Source organism: Mesoplodon mirus, assembly GCF_964341445.2.
Source record: "Mesoplodon mirus genome assembly, chromosome: 5".
Taxonomy (NCBI): Eukaryota; Metazoa; Chordata; class Mammalia; order Artiodactyla; family Ziphiidae; genus Mesoplodon; species Mesoplodon mirus.
In genome coordinates, this window is record NC_138980.1 from 68,790,426 (window position 1) to 68,810,220 (window position 19,795).

At 41.6% G+C, this 19,795-nt stretch overlaps 1 protein-coding gene across 5 annotated transcripts; it reads left to right on the forward strand.

Annotated features, from left to right (window-relative positions):
• Positions 1 to 271: 271 nt before the first annotated feature.
• On the forward strand, positions 272 to 18,837 carry BRD8 (bromodomain containing 8). Of its 5 annotated transcripts, XM_082620429.1 has the most exons (22): positions 272 to 370; positions 1,442 to 1,538; positions 4,926 to 4,995; positions 6,321 to 6,370; positions 6,605 to 6,727; positions 6,841 to 6,921; positions 7,353 to 7,417; positions 8,297 to 8,433; positions 8,975 to 9,193; positions 9,582 to 9,726; positions 10,573 to 10,782; positions 11,175 to 11,455; positions 11,802 to 12,254; positions 12,562 to 12,655; positions 12,858 to 12,904; positions 13,676 to 13,890; positions 14,080 to 14,172; positions 14,367 to 14,435; positions 15,027 to 15,204; positions 16,194 to 16,298; positions 16,777 to 16,821; positions 18,459 to 18,837. In XM_082620429.1, exons 1-22 carry the CDS (start codon positions 352 to 354, stop codon positions 18,516 to 18,518), a joined length of 2,856 nt encoding a protein of 951 aa, XP_082476555.1. In that variant the 5' UTR covers positions 272 to 351; the 3' UTR covers positions 18,519 to 18,837. The 5 variants fall into 5 exon arrangements, with proteins under 5 accessions (XP_082476555.1, XP_082476556.1, XP_082476558.1 ...); XM_082620430.1 differs by lacking the exon at positions 16,777 to 16,821; XM_082620432.1 differs by lacking the exon at positions 10,573 to 10,782.
• The last annotated feature ends 958 nt before the right edge of the window (positions 18,838 to 19,795 follow it).

Here is a 19,795-nt window from a genome sequence, read left to right on the forward strand (position 1 = left end):
ACCGGAAAACCGCTACGGCTTGACCTCTGCTCTAGTGCGGGACGGGTTACCAACTGTCGGAGTTTGGAGTTGGGCCCACTGGAACTCCGGTTTATCAGTTTTTCTTGAACCCTAGGCATTTCTTTTCTAAGAAGCCTAAAAGCATTCTTTAGGCTTCAGTCGCCATCCTCTCACAAGAGACCTAGTTTAGGGCGCTTGTTCATCCTGGGGGTGTTGGGGGGTGGGAGGGTGGGGGACTACATTTCCCATGACGCACCGCGAACAAACACCGGAACTCGATTTCCCAGAATCCCGCGGGATTTAGCCCTACCAGACGGTCTTCCTTCCGGGGTTGGAGACTTCGGGGCCAAGATGGCGGCAGGAACGGGCAGTAAGTAATTGGGCTGCTCTTGTGTGGAAGGTGTTTGTAGAGCCAAGGCCAGGCAACAGATTTCTGTCACACTCTTAGAGAGTAGGAGCAATGAATTGCCTGAGGGCCCAGGGCCGTCAAAGACCTGCGCTCGACCGGCGTTGTGAAGGCCAACGGTTGGGGGCCTAGAAGCGTAGAGTCTCTGTTTCAGTAAGGCCGCGGAGTTTTGAGAGAAGCACCTCAGGGAGTCCTTGTATGTTTGGGAGCTCAGCAGAGTGAGAGGAAAAAAGGTGCCTCAGAGGCTCGGGCGTGTGGGCAGACATGTTGTCCACACAACAGCTATATGGAATGGCCGGCGTCTCAAAGAGTCGTTTTCTGACGAACGTTTGTGAGGCCTGTACTCACAGAGAAATGGGGTATCTTAACCGTGAGCTTTTTCTGCCACTGGGGGAAAATTGCATTTCGTGCATCTCAGCCATTTCCCCCTGTTTCACGGAGTGAAAAGCTCTTTTAGGCTCAACAGCTAAAGGGGAGTGGGTGTTCCTGAGAGAAGTAAACAAGTTTATGCTAAGAAGGAGGTGGGGCAGTGCGGGGTAGGGTGTGGGGGTTGGCCGCTCGGAATCCTGGGAAATAGCCCTTGCGTCCAAATTGGAATAAAGCATTCTTGTTTGGCTGCGCCGCGGGGTATGCAGGGTCTTGGTTCCCCCCATCAGGGGTCCAACCCGTGTCTCCTGCAGTGGAAGTGCAGAGTCTTAACCACTGGACCGCCAGGGAAGTCCCTGGAATAAAGCATTCTTAAAACTGGGTCTTTGGGGAGAACTGCGATAAATTAATGACTCTTTTTTTTTTTTGAACATATAGTAACCATGGCATTTGAAGAAAAGTTTTGCCATATACTCAGTGCAGTTCTCATGCAATGAATAGGCATCACCCTAGTGGTGGTGTTTACTAAAGAGGTGAAAATCAAGATTTGGTGATAGTGGCTCACTTTGTCCTTACAGGTGGGGATGTTTTGTGTTAGGCTTTTAGTCTTCCCTTTGGGGCTTAGAATTAGTGTCTCAGTGGTTGTCTCCAAGTCTTCTCTCCTTTCAGAACATAAGCTGCTGAGTACTGGCCCTACAGAGCCATGGTCCATCCGAGAGAAGCTGTGTTTAGCGTCTTCCGTTATGAGGAGTGGAGATCAAAATTGGTAAGGTATCTAGGATGTCTGCTTTCTTGGGTATTAGAAACTGTCGGGTATTTTTTTTTTATACCGGTGGATTCCAACAGTTAACCTTTAAGCAGCATTTGTTTTTTAACAGCTTTATTGAGATATAGTTCACATACCATAAAATTAACCCAGTATATTCACAGAATTTAGTATATTTGGAATTGTAAGACCGTCACTAGAGTCTAATTTTAGAACATTTTAAATACCTCTGAAAGAAGCCTCTTATCCCTTAGCAGTTATTCTCCAGTCTCCTCTTTACCTCTCTAACATCTCCCCTCCCCATTCTCCACCAACCACTCATCTACTTTGTCTCTCTATAGATAACTTATTTTGGACATTTCGTATAGATAGAATCATATAGTTTGTGGTTGTCTGTGACTGGCTTCTTTCACTTAGCATAGTGCTTTCAAGGTTCATTCATGTTGGAGTATGTATCAGTACTTTATTCCTTGTGTGTTTTTTTTTAACATTATTTGGCTGCATTAGGTCTTAGTTGCAGCATGCGGGATCTTTCGTTGTGGCGCGAGGGCTTAGTTGTCCCGCCTCACATGGGATCTTAGTTCCCCCACAGCACATGGGATCTTAGTTCCCTGACCAGGGATCAAACCCTCGTCCCCTGCATTGGAAGGCAGATTCTTAGCCACTGGACCACCAGAGAAGTCCCCTTTATTCCTTGTTTTGATTAAATAATAGTCCCTTGTGTGGGTATGCCACATTTTGTTTACCATTTGTCAGTTGATGAACATTTGGGTTGTTTCCATTTTTCTGACTATTATAATTAATGCTGCTATGAACATTTGTGTACAAGATTTTGTGCAGACATGTTTCCAGTTGTCTTGGAAGAGTGGAATCGCTAGATCAGATTGTAATTCTCTATTCAACTTTTTGAGGAACTGCCAAATTAGAAAGTGGCCCCACTGATTTACATTCCCACCAGCAATAAATGAGGGCCCCAATTTCTCTGCATGCTTGACATTTATTGTTGTCTTTTTTCGTTATAGCTGTATTAATGAGTATGAAACGGTATCTCATTGTGGTTTTGATTTGCATTTCCCTGATGACCAGTAGTGTTGTTGAGCATGTTTTCATGTTCTTATTGGCCATTTGTATGTCTTTTTTGTAAAAATGTCTGCTCAGATCCCTTGGATTATTTTTCATTTTATTATTGAGTTTAAAGAATTCTTTATATATTCTGGACACAAATCCCTTGTTAGATAGATGATTTGCAAATATTTCTCCTGTTTTGTGTGTTGCCTTTCTTTGGTATTGTTGATACCTGTTGGTATTGTCTACAGCACAAAAGTTTTTAGTTTCGATATGAGTTTATTTTTTCTTCTGTTGCTTGTGCTTTTGGTGTCATAGCTAAGAAGCTGTTTACGTCTATATTTTCTTCTAACAGCTTTCAACTCTCCACATTTAGGTCTTTGATCCATTCTGAGTTAATTTTTTGTAGGTTGTAAGGCAGGAGTCTCTTTTGCATGTAGGTATGCAACTGTCCCAGGACTCAGTATTTGTTGAAAAGATTATTCTTTCCCTTTTGAATTGTCTTAGCACTCAGTATTTCTTTTAAGTACCAGAAAATAGGACTGTGTGTGGTTTCCAGTCTTTTTTGCTACCAGGACATACGCTTTCATTTTTAACATTAGTCCTTTTTTTCCCCCCTCTTTTTTCCCTCAGGATCTAAGGACACCTTTTAATTGTCTTAAGTGTTCAGATTACTTAATATACAAATTTGCATTTGTATGGTATATCTCTACTACTTTAACCAAATGAGTTTACCAAAGCACCATTGCTGGTCACACTTAGCACTTATACAATTTTATGTGTTTTTCAAATAAGTTTTCAAAGATGAAACCAGGATCTTCCAGGTAGCAACTGTTCTCGAGCTGGTAAATCCTGCGACAAAACGAAGCACACTAATTTGGTAAATCTCAGATTGAACTTAAATATAACTCAAATATAAACTGAACTCTTTTTTTTTTTTTTTTTTTTTTTGCGGTACACGGGCCTCTCACTGTTGTGGCCTCTCCCGTTGCGGAGCACAGGCTCTGGACGCGCAGGCTCAGCGGCCATGGCTCACGGGCCCAGACGCTCCGCGGCATGCGGGATCTTCCCGGACTGGGGCACGAACCCGTGTCCCCTGCATCGGCAGGCGGACTCTCAACCACTGCCCCACCAGGGAAGCCCAAAGTAAATTTTTTATAAAAGAAAAAACTCTGAAACCATTATCCCAACACAAAATTCAAAACTTTTTTTGTTTTTAAAGTTGTGAAATACTTCAGCCACATAGAAAAGTAGGGAGAGTCATACAGAATGCCCATGTATCTGGTACCTGGATTTAAGAAATCTTAATATTTTGTCATGTTTCTTTCAGATCTTTTTAAAGAAATAGACACAGTTGGGGCTTCCCTGGTGGCGCAGTGGTTGAGAGTCCGCCTGCCGATGCAGGGGAAACGGGTTCGTGCCCCAGTCCGGGAAGATCCCACGTGCCGCGGAGCGGCTGGGCCCGTGAGCCATGGCCGCTGAGCCTGCGCATCTGGAGCCTGTGCTCCACAACGGGGGGTGGGGGGCCACAACAGTGAGAGGCCCGCATACAGCAAAAAAAAAAAAAAAAGAAATAGACACAGTTGAAGCCCCTTCATGCTCTTGCATCAAGCCATTTCAGTCTATTTTCATTTTTGCCTATTTCTTCCTTTGTCTTTATACCTGTAACTTTTTAAAAAGTCATGAGTGCATCATAGCAGAAAATTGTCACCTTTTTTCAGTTAATATTATGTTATAAATACATTCTGTATCACCATATATATTATATTTCATAGTTATTTTTATGGGTGGTTTAATATTTTCTAGAGGTGAAGTGCTATAAGTTAAACATCCTCTTGCAGGCATTTAGGAAAAACCTAACTGTTCATCAGTTTGGTCAAGTCTACATGGTGCTTTCTTCCTGGTGCTTGCTTCTTTTGTTATTTTCTTATATTCCTAAGAGCTGTATTAATAGATCAAAAGATAACTTTGGGGGGGCTGGAATATTTTACAGATTGCTTCCCAAATGACAGATGTTTTCTGAAAGAACCAAGATCAACATAAAAATATTTTCCCAAATGAACAGAAATGATACTTTACTAGGTCCTAGTAGCTTCACTTCACTCAGGAAATACATCATGTAGGAAAACTGTTTAGCAATGACACTTTCCCTCTAAAATGACTTTTCAGTAGCTGTGTCATTTTCCATAGTCACATATTCCAGAATATTTCCCAGTGACAATTTTTTACTCCAAAGTTTGTACTCTAAACCTTGAACTCTAAGTATACCTTCTCTCTTTTTTTTTCAATTTGATATGTGATAAGGCTTTTCTAATTTTGTAGGGTATCAGTTAGCAGAGCAATCAAGCCCTTTGCAGAACCTGGCCGCCCTCCAGACTGGTTCTCTCAAAAAGTAAGTTCCCAAGTAAGCGTTCTTTTAGAGCACTTTTTGAGATGTGAAGTGGGTTCCCTTCCAGGTCCTGCCTTTTTTCTTTTTGGTCTTTAAGTATCTTATTTATTTGTTCTTACGTTTATTTCTTTTTTTAATTTTATTGAAGTATAGTTGACTTACAATGTTGTGTTAATTTCTGCTGTACAGCAAAGTGATTCAGTTATACATACATGTATTCTTTTTCATATTCTTTTCCATTATGGTTTATCACAGGGTGTTGAATGTTGTTCCCTGTGCTATACAAAAGCACCTTGTTGTTTATCCATCCTGTATATAATAGTTTGCATCTGCTAATCCCAAACTCCCCATCCTTTCCTCCCCCACACCCCCTTCTCCTTGGTAACCACAAATCTGTTCTCTATATCTGAATATCTTCTTTATCCATTCACTTGTTGATGGATATTTAGGTTGTTTCCATGTCTTAGCTTGGCTATTGTAAATAGTGCTGCTGTGAACATAGGGTTGCATGTATCTTTTCAAATTATAGTTTTATCTGGATATATGCTCTGTAGTGGGATTGCTGGATCATACGGTAGTTTTATTTTTTGTTTTTTGAGGAATCTCTGTGCTGTTTTCTTCAGTGGCCGCACTAATTTACATTCCCACCAACAGTGTTAGAGGGTTCTCTTTTTCTCCACACCCTCTCCAACATTTATTATTTGTAGACTTTTTAACGATGGCCATTCTGACCAGTGTGACCAGGTCCTACCCTTTTAATCACAAGGCTTTTGTACCATGAAGAATAGTTGGAGAATACTTTTTCTTTTTCTCAATATTTGCCAATCCATCCACGTATGCCCACGCTATTACAAACTGTTCTTGTCAGCGTAGCATAACAGTTAAAAGGCCAGTCTTGTACATTAGATGGATCTGGGTTTGATATGACTCCACTTGAAAACTTTGAACCATGAGCCTCAGTTTTCTGATTTGTAAAATAGGGATAAAAGTAGATTCAGGATTGTTGAAAATATTTAGTTGAGGTAATACCTAGAAAGCATTTAGCACAGTGCCTTGCATACAGTAACTACTCAGTTGATATTAAATATAAATATTGGCTCTTAGCTTGTCTTTCCTCAAATAGACAAACTCCAGGCCAGAAGACTCCCTTTTTTGTGTTATGGTATTGATTATTTTGAACTGATTTGATTGCAAAGTAATTTGTCCTCCTAGAAGCTACTCCTACCTTAAATATAGCTCCCCTGTCTAAACCTTAGTCTAATATGTTGAAACTTTGAAAGGTCATTCCTTTTTAGGCTTGCTCATCATATTTTCACTTTTTTCCATAGCATTGTGCTTCCCAGTACTCAGAGCTCCTAGAGACCACTGAGACCCCAAAGTGAGTACAAAGCCAGGCACTTGAGCCAAATCTCTTTAGTGGAGAATATTTACTGTGGAAGTCTGGTTTTTTTATGTTTATATCATGGTGTGATAAAAGTTAGAAATTATCTCTGGTTAGATGTTGGAGAAGGCTCAAAGAAAGCAAGTGGGAGTAGGAAAAAATGTTCTCTTATTCAAGTGTATATCTGTTTTTTTGTTTTTGTTTTTGTTTGTTTTTAAAATTTTTCCATAGACGGAAACGGGGTGAAAAGGGAGAAGTGGTAGAAACTGTTGAAGATGTCATTGTTCGGAAACTGACTGCTGAGCGAGTTGAGGAACTAAAGAAAGTGATAAAGGAAACCCAGGAAAAATATAGGTACTTCTCAGAGAATGCAAAATGGTTGGGAGAGACAAATCGGGCTGGCTTATACTAGTCAGAATTTTTTGAATAGATTAAAAAACCCAGTCTACCTACCTCTCATCCTACAGACGGCTGAAAAGAGATGCAGAACTAATTCAAGCTGGGCACATGGACAGCAGACTGGATGAGCTTTGCAATGACATTGCGATGTGGGTTATATTATACTGTTCTTCCATCTGTACTTCTTTTTCTCTTTTTATCCTCTTTACTTCTTAAGTAATCTGGCTTATTTCCTACATCTGCCACCCCTTTAGATTTGAGAGATTCTGGAAAGGGAAAGCTGCAGAGTGGCCTGGTGGCTGGGAGGGGGTAGTGAGTCCTAGAAGGTAATGTGATAGAATATTTCAGTGTGAGAACATAACTTAGTTCTAACTTAAAAGTGGCTCTAGTTTGCCTGGGTAAAGAACGGGTAAAGAACTGGTAGTTAGGGAGTATACTCAAAATTCCCTATTTTGCTGATAAAGATTTATTTTTTAGGTTTTTCCTCTAGAAAGTGCTAGCCTGGCAAAAAATTTCCCTGTGAGGGCACTGCTGAAGGAGCTACAGCCGGCTAGGATCTAACCCTTATTTTCCTCTTTAGGAAAAAGAAATTGGAGGAAGAGGAGGCTGAAGTAAAGAGGAAGGCTACGGATGCGGCTTATCAGGGTAAGGTGAACCTAGTGACTCCGTTTAACAATTTGACTATACACTACTGCATGACGATGACAGTTGAAGACTGTTTGTTAACACAGAATCTACTAATTCCAATTGCATGCTTTTCTCTGTCATCTTCTCTTTTACCAGAATAAAAACGTCCCTTTATGTCCAGGAGGAAACTCTTAGAAAGTGAGCTCTGCTGAGATCTCACTAGACCATGTGTTCTTTTAAGACACAAAAGCCTGATAATAACATATTGAACATAAGGTTTTAGAAGTCAAAGCCTGTAAAAAGATTGAGAATAACTTAGTCATTGGATAAGTGGAGGAACTTAAGCATTTGTAATTCTAGAAATACATGCTTTGAGCCATTGAGGTCTTTCCCTCTTGTTAAAAGCAGAATCTTAAGTTGTTGAAGAGGATATTGAGGGATGTTTAAACTACTTTCCTACTCCAAGGACCTTTAGGGTACACAAGTTTGCTTAGGGTGAGAATTGCTCTTAGGAAAAATTAGGCTAAAATCTTGTAAAGAAAGCTTTCTAATCCAGATTCTTTTTTTTTTTTTTTTTTTTGCGGTACGCGGGCCTCTCACTGCCGTGGCCTCTCCCGTCGCGGAGCACAGGCTCCGGACGCGCAGGCCCAGAGGCCATGGCCCACGGGCCCAGGCGCTCCGCGGAATGTGGGATCGTCCCAGACCGGGGCACGAACCCGCGTCCCCTGCATCGGCAGGCGGACTCCCAACCACTGCGCCACCAGGGAAGCCCTAATCCAGATTCTTAATGCTGCCTTAGTAATGTAACATCCCTATTTGTCCTTTATTATATAATAGCAGAGTCTAGCTTTATTTATTTAATCTTGAAGACAGAAATTGTTCGTTTGTATGTTCTAGCCCGTCAAGCAGTAAAAACACCCCCTCGGAGGTTACCTACTGTGATGGTTCGCTCTCCTATAGATTCTTCCTCCCCAGGAGGTGATTATCCACTTGCCGACTTGACTGCAACCACTATGGAAGAGGCCACCTCTGGGGTGAGTATATTTCCATCCACAGGAATTGATCGGCAAAGGGGCAGTAAGCCATCAGAGAGCTGAGTGATGAGGAAACCACTTCTGGCTTAGAGGCAATTTCCTCTCTTGGTCTGAATTCTAAAGACATAATTTACCATGTTCTGTGCTCTAAGATAAGAATGGACCTAAAAACATTGAGGCTTTTGACATTTTTAGAGATAGGTAAAAGACTAACTTAAGGAATTACTTGTAAGTGTACTGGTCTTACGAAATTCCTGCTGAAATATAGGGTGATTTCTATGTAAATATAATATTGGTAGTGGGTAAGGAGTTTATAAAAGGCAAGTTGGGTGGAATGGTTGAGTCACTTTGGATTTGAGTGAGTAGAAGAGAAAAAATTGTGGGGAAGAAAGGTGTGGTTGAGAGCAAGACGGGTAGAGGGTTTCTGGGCAGTTCCACTCAGGACTAATAAAGTAATAGGTAGACACACTAACCCATCCAGATTAGTAGGGAACCTTCCTGAGTTTGAGAAGTCAGATAAAGGTTCTCTGTTGTCTCTTAGGTAACCCCTGGGACTTTGCCGAGTACCCCAGTCACCTCGTTTCCTGGAATTCCTGACACCCTTCCTCCAGGCTCTGCACCCTTAGAAGCCCCCATGACCCCAGTAACAGATGATTCACCCCAGAAAAAGATGCTTGGACAGAAAGCAACTCCACCCCCCTCCCCTCTGCTGTCAGAGCTCTTGAAGAAGGGCAGCCTCCTGCCTACTAGCCCCAGACTGGTATGGAGACTTCTGTGGGTGTTTGAGAGCTGTGGTGATTAAGTAATTTGGAAGGGAGTGCCTGGGACCTAAAATATAACATGGAAAAAAAGTTCAAAAGAGGAAGAGATCTCCTAGTTAAATGTTAATTTAAAAACACAACAAAACAAAATAGTTGATAGTATCCTTGGGTCCTGAGGTATCTGAAACCATAATTATTTTGGTTCTCTTCTCCAGAGAACTCTTGTCAATAAGTTTTGAAAATCAGTGTTTCCCTTGGGTCTGAAATCATTTTCTTTGGATATTAACTTTTAGTTTCATGAAGTTTGGCCAACTGCTGGAGCTTTTTTGGGAAGTGGTAATAAAGGAAAGCTTGAGTGTAGCCTTCACCTCTATTCTTCCCTGGTAGGTCAATGAGAGTGAAATGGCTGTGGCTTCTGGCCACCTGAACAGTACAGGTGTCCTCCTGGAGGTAGGCGGGGTCCTTCCCATGATACATGGTGGGGAGATGCAGCAAACACCCAACACTGTTGCAGCCTCCCCAGCTGCCTCAGGTAAGTCACTACTTTTCTGTTGTCGACTTTATTTTAGAGATGTTGAACATGGCATTGACTGCCCTTGGTTTCTAGCCTTTGTTATTAAGCAACTGTGAATCCTAGATTTAAAGCCCAAACTTGGAGCTACTTTACCTGTTAAACCACATGGAGCTCGAAATTGTAAATCCATTTCATCTTCAAAATACTGATTGTCCTGGATGACCACAGCATAGATACTGAATGAGAGGAATAGTGAAGTTAATGGTGAAGGTGCAAAAATCACAAAAGGGTGCTAGGGATACCTGAGACTATAGCATAGGCAGATAAGATTTGGAACTAGAACACTAGACTTAAAGGGTCTCAGGCCTGCCACACACTGGTTTTGTGACCTTGGATAGGTAACTTAATTCTTGAGCCTCAGTTTCCTCTTTTATTAATTGCAATATATATACTTCACAAGGATGTAGTGAGAATTAAATGAGGTAGAAAATGTAAAGCAAAAAAGAGTTTTAAAAAATGCGAAACATTTGATTTTAGTATTTGAGTAGTGTTAAATTTGGGTGGTTTATAGCATGCTTAACTTCAGTAGAAGGGTCAGATTTATTCATACCTTTTTAAAAAAATTACCACTCATTTTTCATGTGAATTATGTATTCTGGTGCTTTGAGTCATTCCTAACTTGGCAGAAGATCTTAAGTAAGGTTTGAAAAAATAAGGATATAGATAATGAGCTTATTTAACAGAGGAGTTACTTTCATCCTTTGAGACTAAAAATTTTCTTGGTTGAGTCTTAAAGTGGCTATTGTTTGCTGCTTGCTCATGTGCTTTCTTCTTACCTCGTTTGTGTACCTCTTTGTCTGTTAGGTGCTCCCACTCTTTCCCGGCTTTTAGAAGCTGGTCCTACACAGTTCACCACACCTCTTGCTTCCTTCACTACTGTTGCCAGTGAACCTCCAGTTAAAATTGTGCCACCCCCTGTAGAGTCTGTGTCCCAGGCTACCATTGTCATGATGCCTGCGCTGCCAGCACCATCCTCTGCTCCGGCTGTCTCCACTCCTGAGAGTGTAGCTCCAGGTGCGTCCTTGACCCACGCCCTGAGCAGCAACTAGATCCAAAATTTCATTTTGAGCTTCAGTTAGAGAAAGGTGACCAAGAACATCAGCTTCTGTTCTCTGTGGACATGTGCCGTCTTTATTCTTACAAAAACAAGGATGTGAGAAGAAGTGGGTGGGCATTTATGTGTTGGGGCAAAAGGGCTAAGTGTACATATATGAATGGGCTTGAGAATGTGTTTTCACCTTTCTAGATAAAATTGAGGAGAAGAAAACATAGGTAGATGTAAGATAACTTTTACTGAGCTTAAGTGTATGGGTGCTTGACATCTGTCCACAGCTTTGGTGTGATCTCCAGGTGGACAGTTGGTACCAAATAAGCTTCTGAGATGGTTTTCTTTTCCTGTTATTCAGTGAGTCAGCCTGACACCTGTGTTCCCATGGAGGCTGTGGGGGATCCACATACTGTGACTGTCTCCATGGATAGCAGTGAAATCTCCATGATCATCAATTCTATCAAAGAAGAGTGTTTCCGGTCAGGGGTAGCAGAGGCCCCTGGAGGATCAAAGGCTCCTAGCATTGATGGGAAGGAAGATTTAGATCTGGCTGAGAAGATGGATATTGCGGTGTCTTACACAGGTGAAGAGCTGGACTTTGAGACTGTTGGGGACATCATTGCCATCATTGAGGACAAGGTAACTTCAGCAAAGCCCCAAAGAATGTCTCATGGGTCCTACATAGGCTTCTCTCCTCAGCCTCTCCTTGCTTCTTGTAGTAAGAATTACATAAACAACTCTCCTGCTTCTTCCCATCTCCATCTCTGTAGTCCCAAAGCCCTTTGATACTGACATACTAGTCATCTACCCAGCCTTTCCTATGTTACTGGTTTGCACCAGACAGGTACCTGTCCATTGGTTGCTTCTGCTACATGGAGAAGATGGAGAGAGAAGCTTCAGATTCAGGCCATCTCATTTGGTGCTAATGAATTGAGGGACTTGGGCTTCTTTTTGTGACTTCAACAGTGTATGTATTATGGGACAGGTAGATGATCATCCTGAAGTGCTGGATGTGGCAGCAGTGGAAGCAGCACTGTCATTCTGTGAAGAGAATGATGATCCCCAATCCCTGCCTGGCCCCTGGGAGCACCCTATGCAGCAGGAACGGGAAAAGCCAGTACCTCTCCCTGCACCAGAGATGACGGTCAAGCAAGAGAGGCTGGACTTTGAAGAAACAGAAAGCAAAGGAATCCATGAACTGGTGGACATCAGGGAACCCAGTGTTGAGATCAAAATGGAACCTGCAGAACCAGAGCAAGGCATTTCAGGGGCTGAAATAGTATCTGGAGTTGTTCCAGCCACGAGTATGGAGCCACCAGAACTCAGGAGTCAGGACTTAGATGAGGAACCCAGAAGTACTGCAACTGGAGAAATTACTGAAGCAGATGCTTCCAGTAGGAGAGGCGATGAAACTCCAATTACAACAGTGAAGACAGAGGTATTTAAGATCGAGGGCTTGGGGGATGGGGGCAGGGGGTGGAGGGTTATATCTTAGGTAAGAAGTGACATTTTAGGCCTTTGGTTTTCCTGTTGCATGCCTGAGTTCTGACATGTTGATGTGTCCAAAGCCCATAGGTATGATCAGTACTGTATATACTTACCCTGTTCTATTAAGGTGACCATTAGAATCATATTACATGGGTAGGAGGACTTAGAATTTCTATAGTCTCATTATCATTGAAGAATAATGTATAAGCTGTAGTGATTTACCAGGACTTAAGGTATTTGTTCTTTTTGGTCTTCAGGCATCCCCTGAAAGCATGTTGTCTCCATCACATGGCTCAAATCCTATTGAAGATCCTTTAGAGTCAGAGACTCAGCACAAGTTTGAAATGTCAGGTAAATAATAAAGCCAGGAAATATGTACTCTATAACTAACTTTAAATCATTTGCTTTGGCTTCTGAGGGATTTGTGGGTTGTGGGCAAGTAGAGAAGGTAGAATAGGTCAGCATGGAAAGGAGAGCTGCAGGGGACTATTGTCCATAGGAAGGGGAAGGCTAAGGTGGAAAAATCTTCAGGTAGTCTTTCTCTCCTCTGCAGACTCATTGAAAGAAGAATCAGGGACTATTTTTGGAAGCCAGATAAAGGTATTTCAGACTTTTCTTTATTCCTCTTGCTGTGTGACTAGACTTCCCTATAGCACTACCTTTTTAATGAATTTGAGTAAACTCGCATCATTATTCTCTGAGATGAGACTGGTTAAGGAGTTGCATGGGGAAAAGCTGCAGTGGACAGTTAGGCATAGTGGGAGTACTATGGCAACAGGTGCTTCCTAATTGAAAGAGTTTGTGAATATCACACAGACCTTTCTTTGCATATAATGCACAAAGAAGCTTTGATACATCCAGAGTGATTTGGAGTGAGTAGGGATATCAGAGCCAGGGAGAGCATATAGAAATCAGATATTAATTATACTATTCAGAGAAAGTCATCCAAAGTTTTCTTATTAGAATTACTAAAGCAGTAGTAACAAACAGACTTAATGAGATGTGAGCTTGCTCCATCAGATGAGACACAAAATAAAAACTATTTTTGATAACTTTGTACCCAGGGTCAGAGTTCCTCTCAAGAGCAAGGGGAAAGAAGGAACGCCTCTTAGCTTAGTCTTAAGTAAGTAGCTTTTTTTTCTTCCTTTTAAAAAGATCCTGGGTCTTATTCTTTGTCCAGGTTCTAAGTTACTTGATCAGCCAGTGTCTTTAAGTAGATGGTAGTATAAGTGATAGAGGGCTCAGTCAGGAAACAGTGTGAGGTCATTTTCTAGAACTGATCTAACCCAAAAGACAGATCATGTTTAATGATGCTTTGCTGGATAGCTTTGCTCTCCTTCCATTTGTTGACTGGAGCACACTATGTCTAAGGATGCCCCAGGTGAGGATGAGGAGGAAGATGGAGTCAGTGAAGCGGCCAGCCTAGGGGAGCCTAAGGAAGAAGATCAAGGAGAAGGCTATTTGTCAGAAATGGATAATGAGCCCCCTGTGAGTGAGAGTGACGATGGCTTTAGCATACACAATGCTACGCTGCAGTCCCACACACTGGCAGACTCCATCCCCAGCAGCCCTGCTTCTTCACAGTTGTGAGTATCTGCAATTCTTTCTTTGAGGTCAAGGCAGTGAAGGTGAGAAGTAGGAGAGGATCTTTTCTTTAGTCTTACTTTTTCATCTTCTGTTTCTTGGCCTGGAACAAACATCTGACAAGAAATAATTAAGACTCTTTTTATTTTGGACTTATGTCAAGTGGGACTCCCATATTTCTTTTATTTCAGCTCTGTCTGTAGTGAGGATCAGGAAGCTATTCAGGCACAGAAAATCTGGAAGAAAGCCATCATGCTTGTATGGAGAGCCGCAGCTAATCATAGGTGAGTGGGCTTTACCAAGTAGTAGGAACATTTTCTCCTGCTCTTCCTCATTGTTGGTAATTAGAAAAAAGTGAGTACGCTTGTACAGGACTGATGGCATTGTCTCTTACAACCTTCAGCCGCTTAGATCAAGTTCTCTCACCTGTGCTTCTTGAAGGATAAGTCAGTAATTGCACCATATTCTTTTTGGACAGGTACGCTAATGTCTTCCTGCAGCCTGTTACAGATGACATAGCACCTGGCTACCACAGCATTGTACAGAGGTAAGCCATGATCCATTCAGCATGCTGACTAGGCCTGAATTGTAAGTTGTCCAGTCTTAGTGGACTTTTTTTTTTTTTTGCGGTACGCGGGCCTCTCACTGCCGTGGCCTCTCCTGCCGCGGAGCACAGGCTCCGGACGTGCAGGCCCAGCGGCCATGGCTCACGGGCCCAGCCGCTCCGCGGCATGTGGGATCCTCCCGGACTGGGGCACGAACCCGTGTCCCCCGCATCAGCAGGCGGACTCCCAACCACTGCGCCACCAGGGAAGCCCCTTAGTGGACTTTTGCTTTAGACAGAAAGTATAAAGCAGATGTTTTTGATGTAAGTATGACCAAGTGCTAAACTAATTATTTCACTGACTGGATCACTGAGTCTAAAAGAATTAACCCCCTTTATTACCTTTCTCAGTACTTACTATACAGGCTGAATTTGGTTTTGGGGTTAAGTACTTGTTTTAGGGCTTGGTGTTTGAGTCCTGGCAGCTGGGACTAAAGGTATGTATGAGGAAATGCATACGGTAATAATATATTCAGAGATCCAGCGGAGTCCTTTCCCCTCTATGCTCCCATTTCCCCCTGCTCTGTTTTTTAGGCCTATGGATTTGTCAACTATTAAGAAAAACATTGAAAATGGACTGATCCGCAGCACAGCTGAATTTCAGCGTGACATTATGCTGATGTTCCAGAATGCTGTGATGTATAATAGCTCAGACCACGATGTCTATCACATGGCAGTAGAAATGCAGCGAGATGTCTTGGAGCAGATCCAGGTACTTTGAGGATCCTGAGAATTTTAAAATACTCAAAAGAAGGATTTGTATTGATGTTAGGAAGGGGTGTTGTGGTTTTTGCTTGGAATAGCCATCAGGGACACAGGAAGATACAATTTTGTTCTTGCTGGATTCATGACGGTTTTCTCTTGTTGGTTTGGTAAAAGAGTTGTGAGAGAATATTCTGCCTTTCTTGGGCAAATATCTTGTTTCCTGAAGTTTTTTAATAAAATTTTTGTAAAATGGTGAATGTATATTTTTAAGTGATATGAATTATGTACATGGTAGACGATTCTTTTCATTGCAGGGAACCTACTTCTAACCTGTAGTTACATTACCAGGCACCCTTTGGGATATTGAACTTGGAGGGATGTTGTCTATCTCTGCAGAGTCTGCCAATCTACTTAAATTGCTTACTGATTACTTAAATTGCTTTGGTTCATCTAGTTTTATTCTCTGTCATTCTTAGAGCATAGAAATTTGTTTTTTAGGATTTTTTAAAAAATTGAAATATCGTTAATTTACAGTGTTATGTTAGTCTCAAGTGGACAACAACGTGATTCAATTTTATATCTATTGGGTTGGCTAAAAAGTTTGTTCAGGTTTTTCAGATAACATTTTACAGAAAAAAATCCTAACCAGCTTTTTGGCCACCCCAATTTTTTATGTATATTCTTTTCAGATTCTTTTCCATTATAGATTATTACAAGATACTGAGTATAATTCCCTGTGCTATAGAGTAAGAGCATAGAGATTTTGATGCTATATTATAACAACAACAAAAAATTAGAGCTATTTGGCATTTTCCGATTCCTTAGCATGCACAACTAGAATTAAAACCTAATGTGCTAAAACTCCTAATCATTCAAGACGTATTTGAATGCTGTTTGCAGAACAGTACTGTACTCCTATTTACAAAGCTTAAGGTGTCTTCATTCTTCCTTGATGGATCAGGTCTCTAGGGCCAACTCTGTTTCTTCTCCCTACAGCAATTCCTGGCCACACAGTTGATTATGCAGACATCTGAGTCTGGGATCAGTGCTAAAAGTCTTCGAGGGAGAGATTCTACCCGCAAACAGGATTCTTCAGAGAAGGTGAGGAGACCAAGGAAGAGCCTGTGTGCCAGTGTTCCAGTGATAAAAGTTTGAAGCATCCAAGGAACCTTATGTTACTACTTGGTACTTCCAGGCTTCTACATTCCAATGGTATACAGACATAAAGATTTTAAAATGGTAGTTGTTTGCTCCCATCCAAACACTGAAGAAACCTGCTGTGACTGGGAGACCCAGTCACATGGGAGAAATTGTGAGCTGAGTGCATGAATTATTATCTCCTCTCGGAGAATGCTCACAAAGTGGGAGAAATTACATAGCTTGCAGCATTTGGGGACCATCAGTTCCTATTCCAGAGGCATAATGGCCAGATTGCTTTTGGATCTCTTTCCTCTTATTCTTGAGTTTTAAGATTTTTGTCTTTGTGTGTGTGGTGCTTGTGTCTCTGTCCTGAGGTTTGGGGTGCTTGCAGCTGAGAGTTTCCGTGGAACCTGATCAGTGTTTGTTTGTCCTCTAACAGGACAGTGTCCCCATGGGCTCTCCTGCCTTCCTTCTCTCTCTCTTTGTAAGTATTGAATGGCTGCAAGGGGTGGTGTTGCCACAAAGTTTCTCAGCTCTTGCTGGGGGTGGGTGGCAGAGGGAAATCGAACATGCAGACTGTGGCAATGTCTTAAACTTCTGTTTATTCAAGTCATCGAATAAGAAACTCTCTCTTCTGCACTCCTGTCTGTCTGCATGTGTGTGTGTGTGGGCTGGGTAGGGACTATTTATGACTTCACTGAGCTGAAATGAGGTATTATTGGTAAGGATCTAGGATGCACCTGCTCCTTATTTCTTGACTGCACCTTTTGACAGTTCTTTTCTTACAAATAGAAGATTGCTCAGAGCAGCAACTGCTAGCTGGCTTTTAAAAAGTGTTCCTCATACCTACAGATACTCAGCACATGGGTTTTTAATTTTCCTCTAATATTAAGTTGCAAGAGTGATGACTGATACACAAACATTCAGTAAAATTTAAGATAAAGATCTCAGTAACAGTGACCACTACATACAGTAGTGGCTGGTGGAATTAGAGATAAGCTTAGTAAAGCTAGCCTAAAGACTTCTATTCTTTTCCTCTGTGATTTGAAAAATACTCTGACTCTCTGTTGTTCATTATGAGGCACTAAGTCATGATGTAATGGAAGGATATCAGCCTAGAAAACCACATGATCTTAAAACTCTGGATTATCTCTTGGAGCTTTGTTTTCCTCATCTGTGTGATGGAGGTAATATAATGAGGTGCCTGTCCAGCGTACCTCACAGGGATGTTGTGAGGATAAAATGAGGATAAAATGGCTTGAAAAAAAAAGGAAGTGTTATACAAATGCAAGGGTGGTATTTTTATACTTACTGTTGCCTCAAAGGCAACTTGTGTTCATGAGCTCTAAGAATTTTAGAGTCCTTGCATGTTAGAAATGTAAAAATGGCCTGGCCCAGCAAAAGTGTTCACTAGCTCATCTTACCTACAGGCCTTAGTCCGTACCACAGACAGAACACTGTAATCTCCATTCTTTCCTACTGGCCTGCAACAGTGACTCTGGATCCCCAAGCAATTGGCTGGTTGTTGCAAGGCTGGTTAATAGAATCTTTTATCTATTGAAGACAGCAAAGTATTGCACAAGAGGAAGGAGCTGGGCTGCAGGGAGAGAGCAGCAGATGGAAAGAAGCCTTCTGATTGTCCTGATCTCACGGAAAACAACTCAGGAGGTGCTAGGGAACTAGTGCCAGGGTCAGTCTGCAGGAAAGGCCTTTCTTATAGGGATCAACAGCTGGACAGGTATGTTAGCCAAGAATCTCACTATCCACTGCCCTTTCTGACTCTCCCACCCATCTTTTACTCTTCCTCTTCCTTTGCACATGATTTGGGGCCTGGGTGGGATGACTGATAGTCATTCTGTGGGACCCCAGGTGAACTCCAGTGACCTCTATGGTGGGCAGAAGCAAGGCACTCTGTCCTACATTTCCTCACACACTACTACCAGGTGCTTTTTAGCCCACTCTGTGGGAAGACAGATAAATGCCCCTTATTTCCTGGATTTTTCTGCTGATTCTCCCCCCCTTCCCCCAAAAAACCAAATCCCCAGCATTCTTGTTGCACCTTTTCTCTTACCTCATAGCTAACTCACTCATGCTCCCTTTCTTTGTCTGCCTGTCATCTAGGATGGGGGAACCAGGGGGCGCCGCTGTGCCATTGAAGCAGATATGAAGATGAAAAAGTGAAGCCTCGGAGTATCTGCACTGAGCTGAACATGAAATAGAAGTAAAGATAGAGCTTGGGCTTGTGGAAGTTCCAGAAGTGGAAGTTACAGAAGAGGAGGTGTCTGGGCCACATGACATGAGCTGGAAAAATCTCTCTCAGAGAGTTGGAGTAGCACAATTGCCTGTTTTAGGGCAAAAATCATGGGATGTGTTAATGTCCTGATGTGTTGCTAGCAGATTGTAGCTAGTTTGTACTGTCTTGTGAAGTGTACAGACTTAAAAAAAAAAAAAAAACCTGTGAAGTGTATGTGTACACAATAAACTCTGAAAGAAAAGAAAACTCTAGCCTTTGGTGTGTTCTTTGAGTGTGTGAATGTGTGTGTGAAACTTGTGATTTCTTCTGTATAGAAACTTTCGTCATTTGTGGGAATGAGATTGTTGGGGGAAAGTGGTCTTATAATATGAACTGTTCTACAGGTCAGAGAAGGTAAGTAACCAAGATTGAGTTTATAATGTTTAAAAGTACTGCATTGTGCCGTAAGTACTGCCATATTCAGCCTTTCTTCAATGTTTGGTAAAACTTAAAGTTTTCAGAGTTTTCTGTTCATGTCATTGCTTAAAGAAGATTAAAGCATGGATATAGCTAGCATCTTTATCCTTGGCATTTGTTTTACTTATACTGTCTTTGCACATGGTATTTCTTGAATAGTATATTATTATTCCTTTCTATTTCTATGTGTAGGGTTCTTGTGTATTTTAGAGTGCATAACATTACTGTTTGAAGGCTAGACTCAATTATCAAGTTAATCACCTGAGTTTATCCCAACTTCTGTCACTAAATAACTAAGTCAGTGAAGTGAACTAGTGAGCTTTTTATTAAAAAGAGATGGAGATTAATAGGGTATTGTCTAGTATTTTGAGCCTTCTTGAGAAAGATATAGAACTTTATGATTGCAAGTCACAGATCTTTTTGGCTTAAGTAAAACTATAAAGCTTGCTAGGATCCTAAGGAAGTAGAAGATACCGTGTTTGTGAGTGATAGTTCAATCAATCCAGGAGTTAGAAAATTAAATGCAATTACAGTATATTCCCAAAGCAGTCTGCAAACATGCATGTGATATAAGCAACGGAGCCCTAAAAGTTGGAGAAGTTTGTGGAGGAAGAGGTCCATTAAAGGACATAGATTTTGGGTTGGTAGAGAATGTGATTTATAAGCTTAGCAAGCTAAATTAAGGTATAGGCATCTGAGGTGGGGGAAATGAGACTAATGTAATTAGGAATCATATTAAAGAATAGTG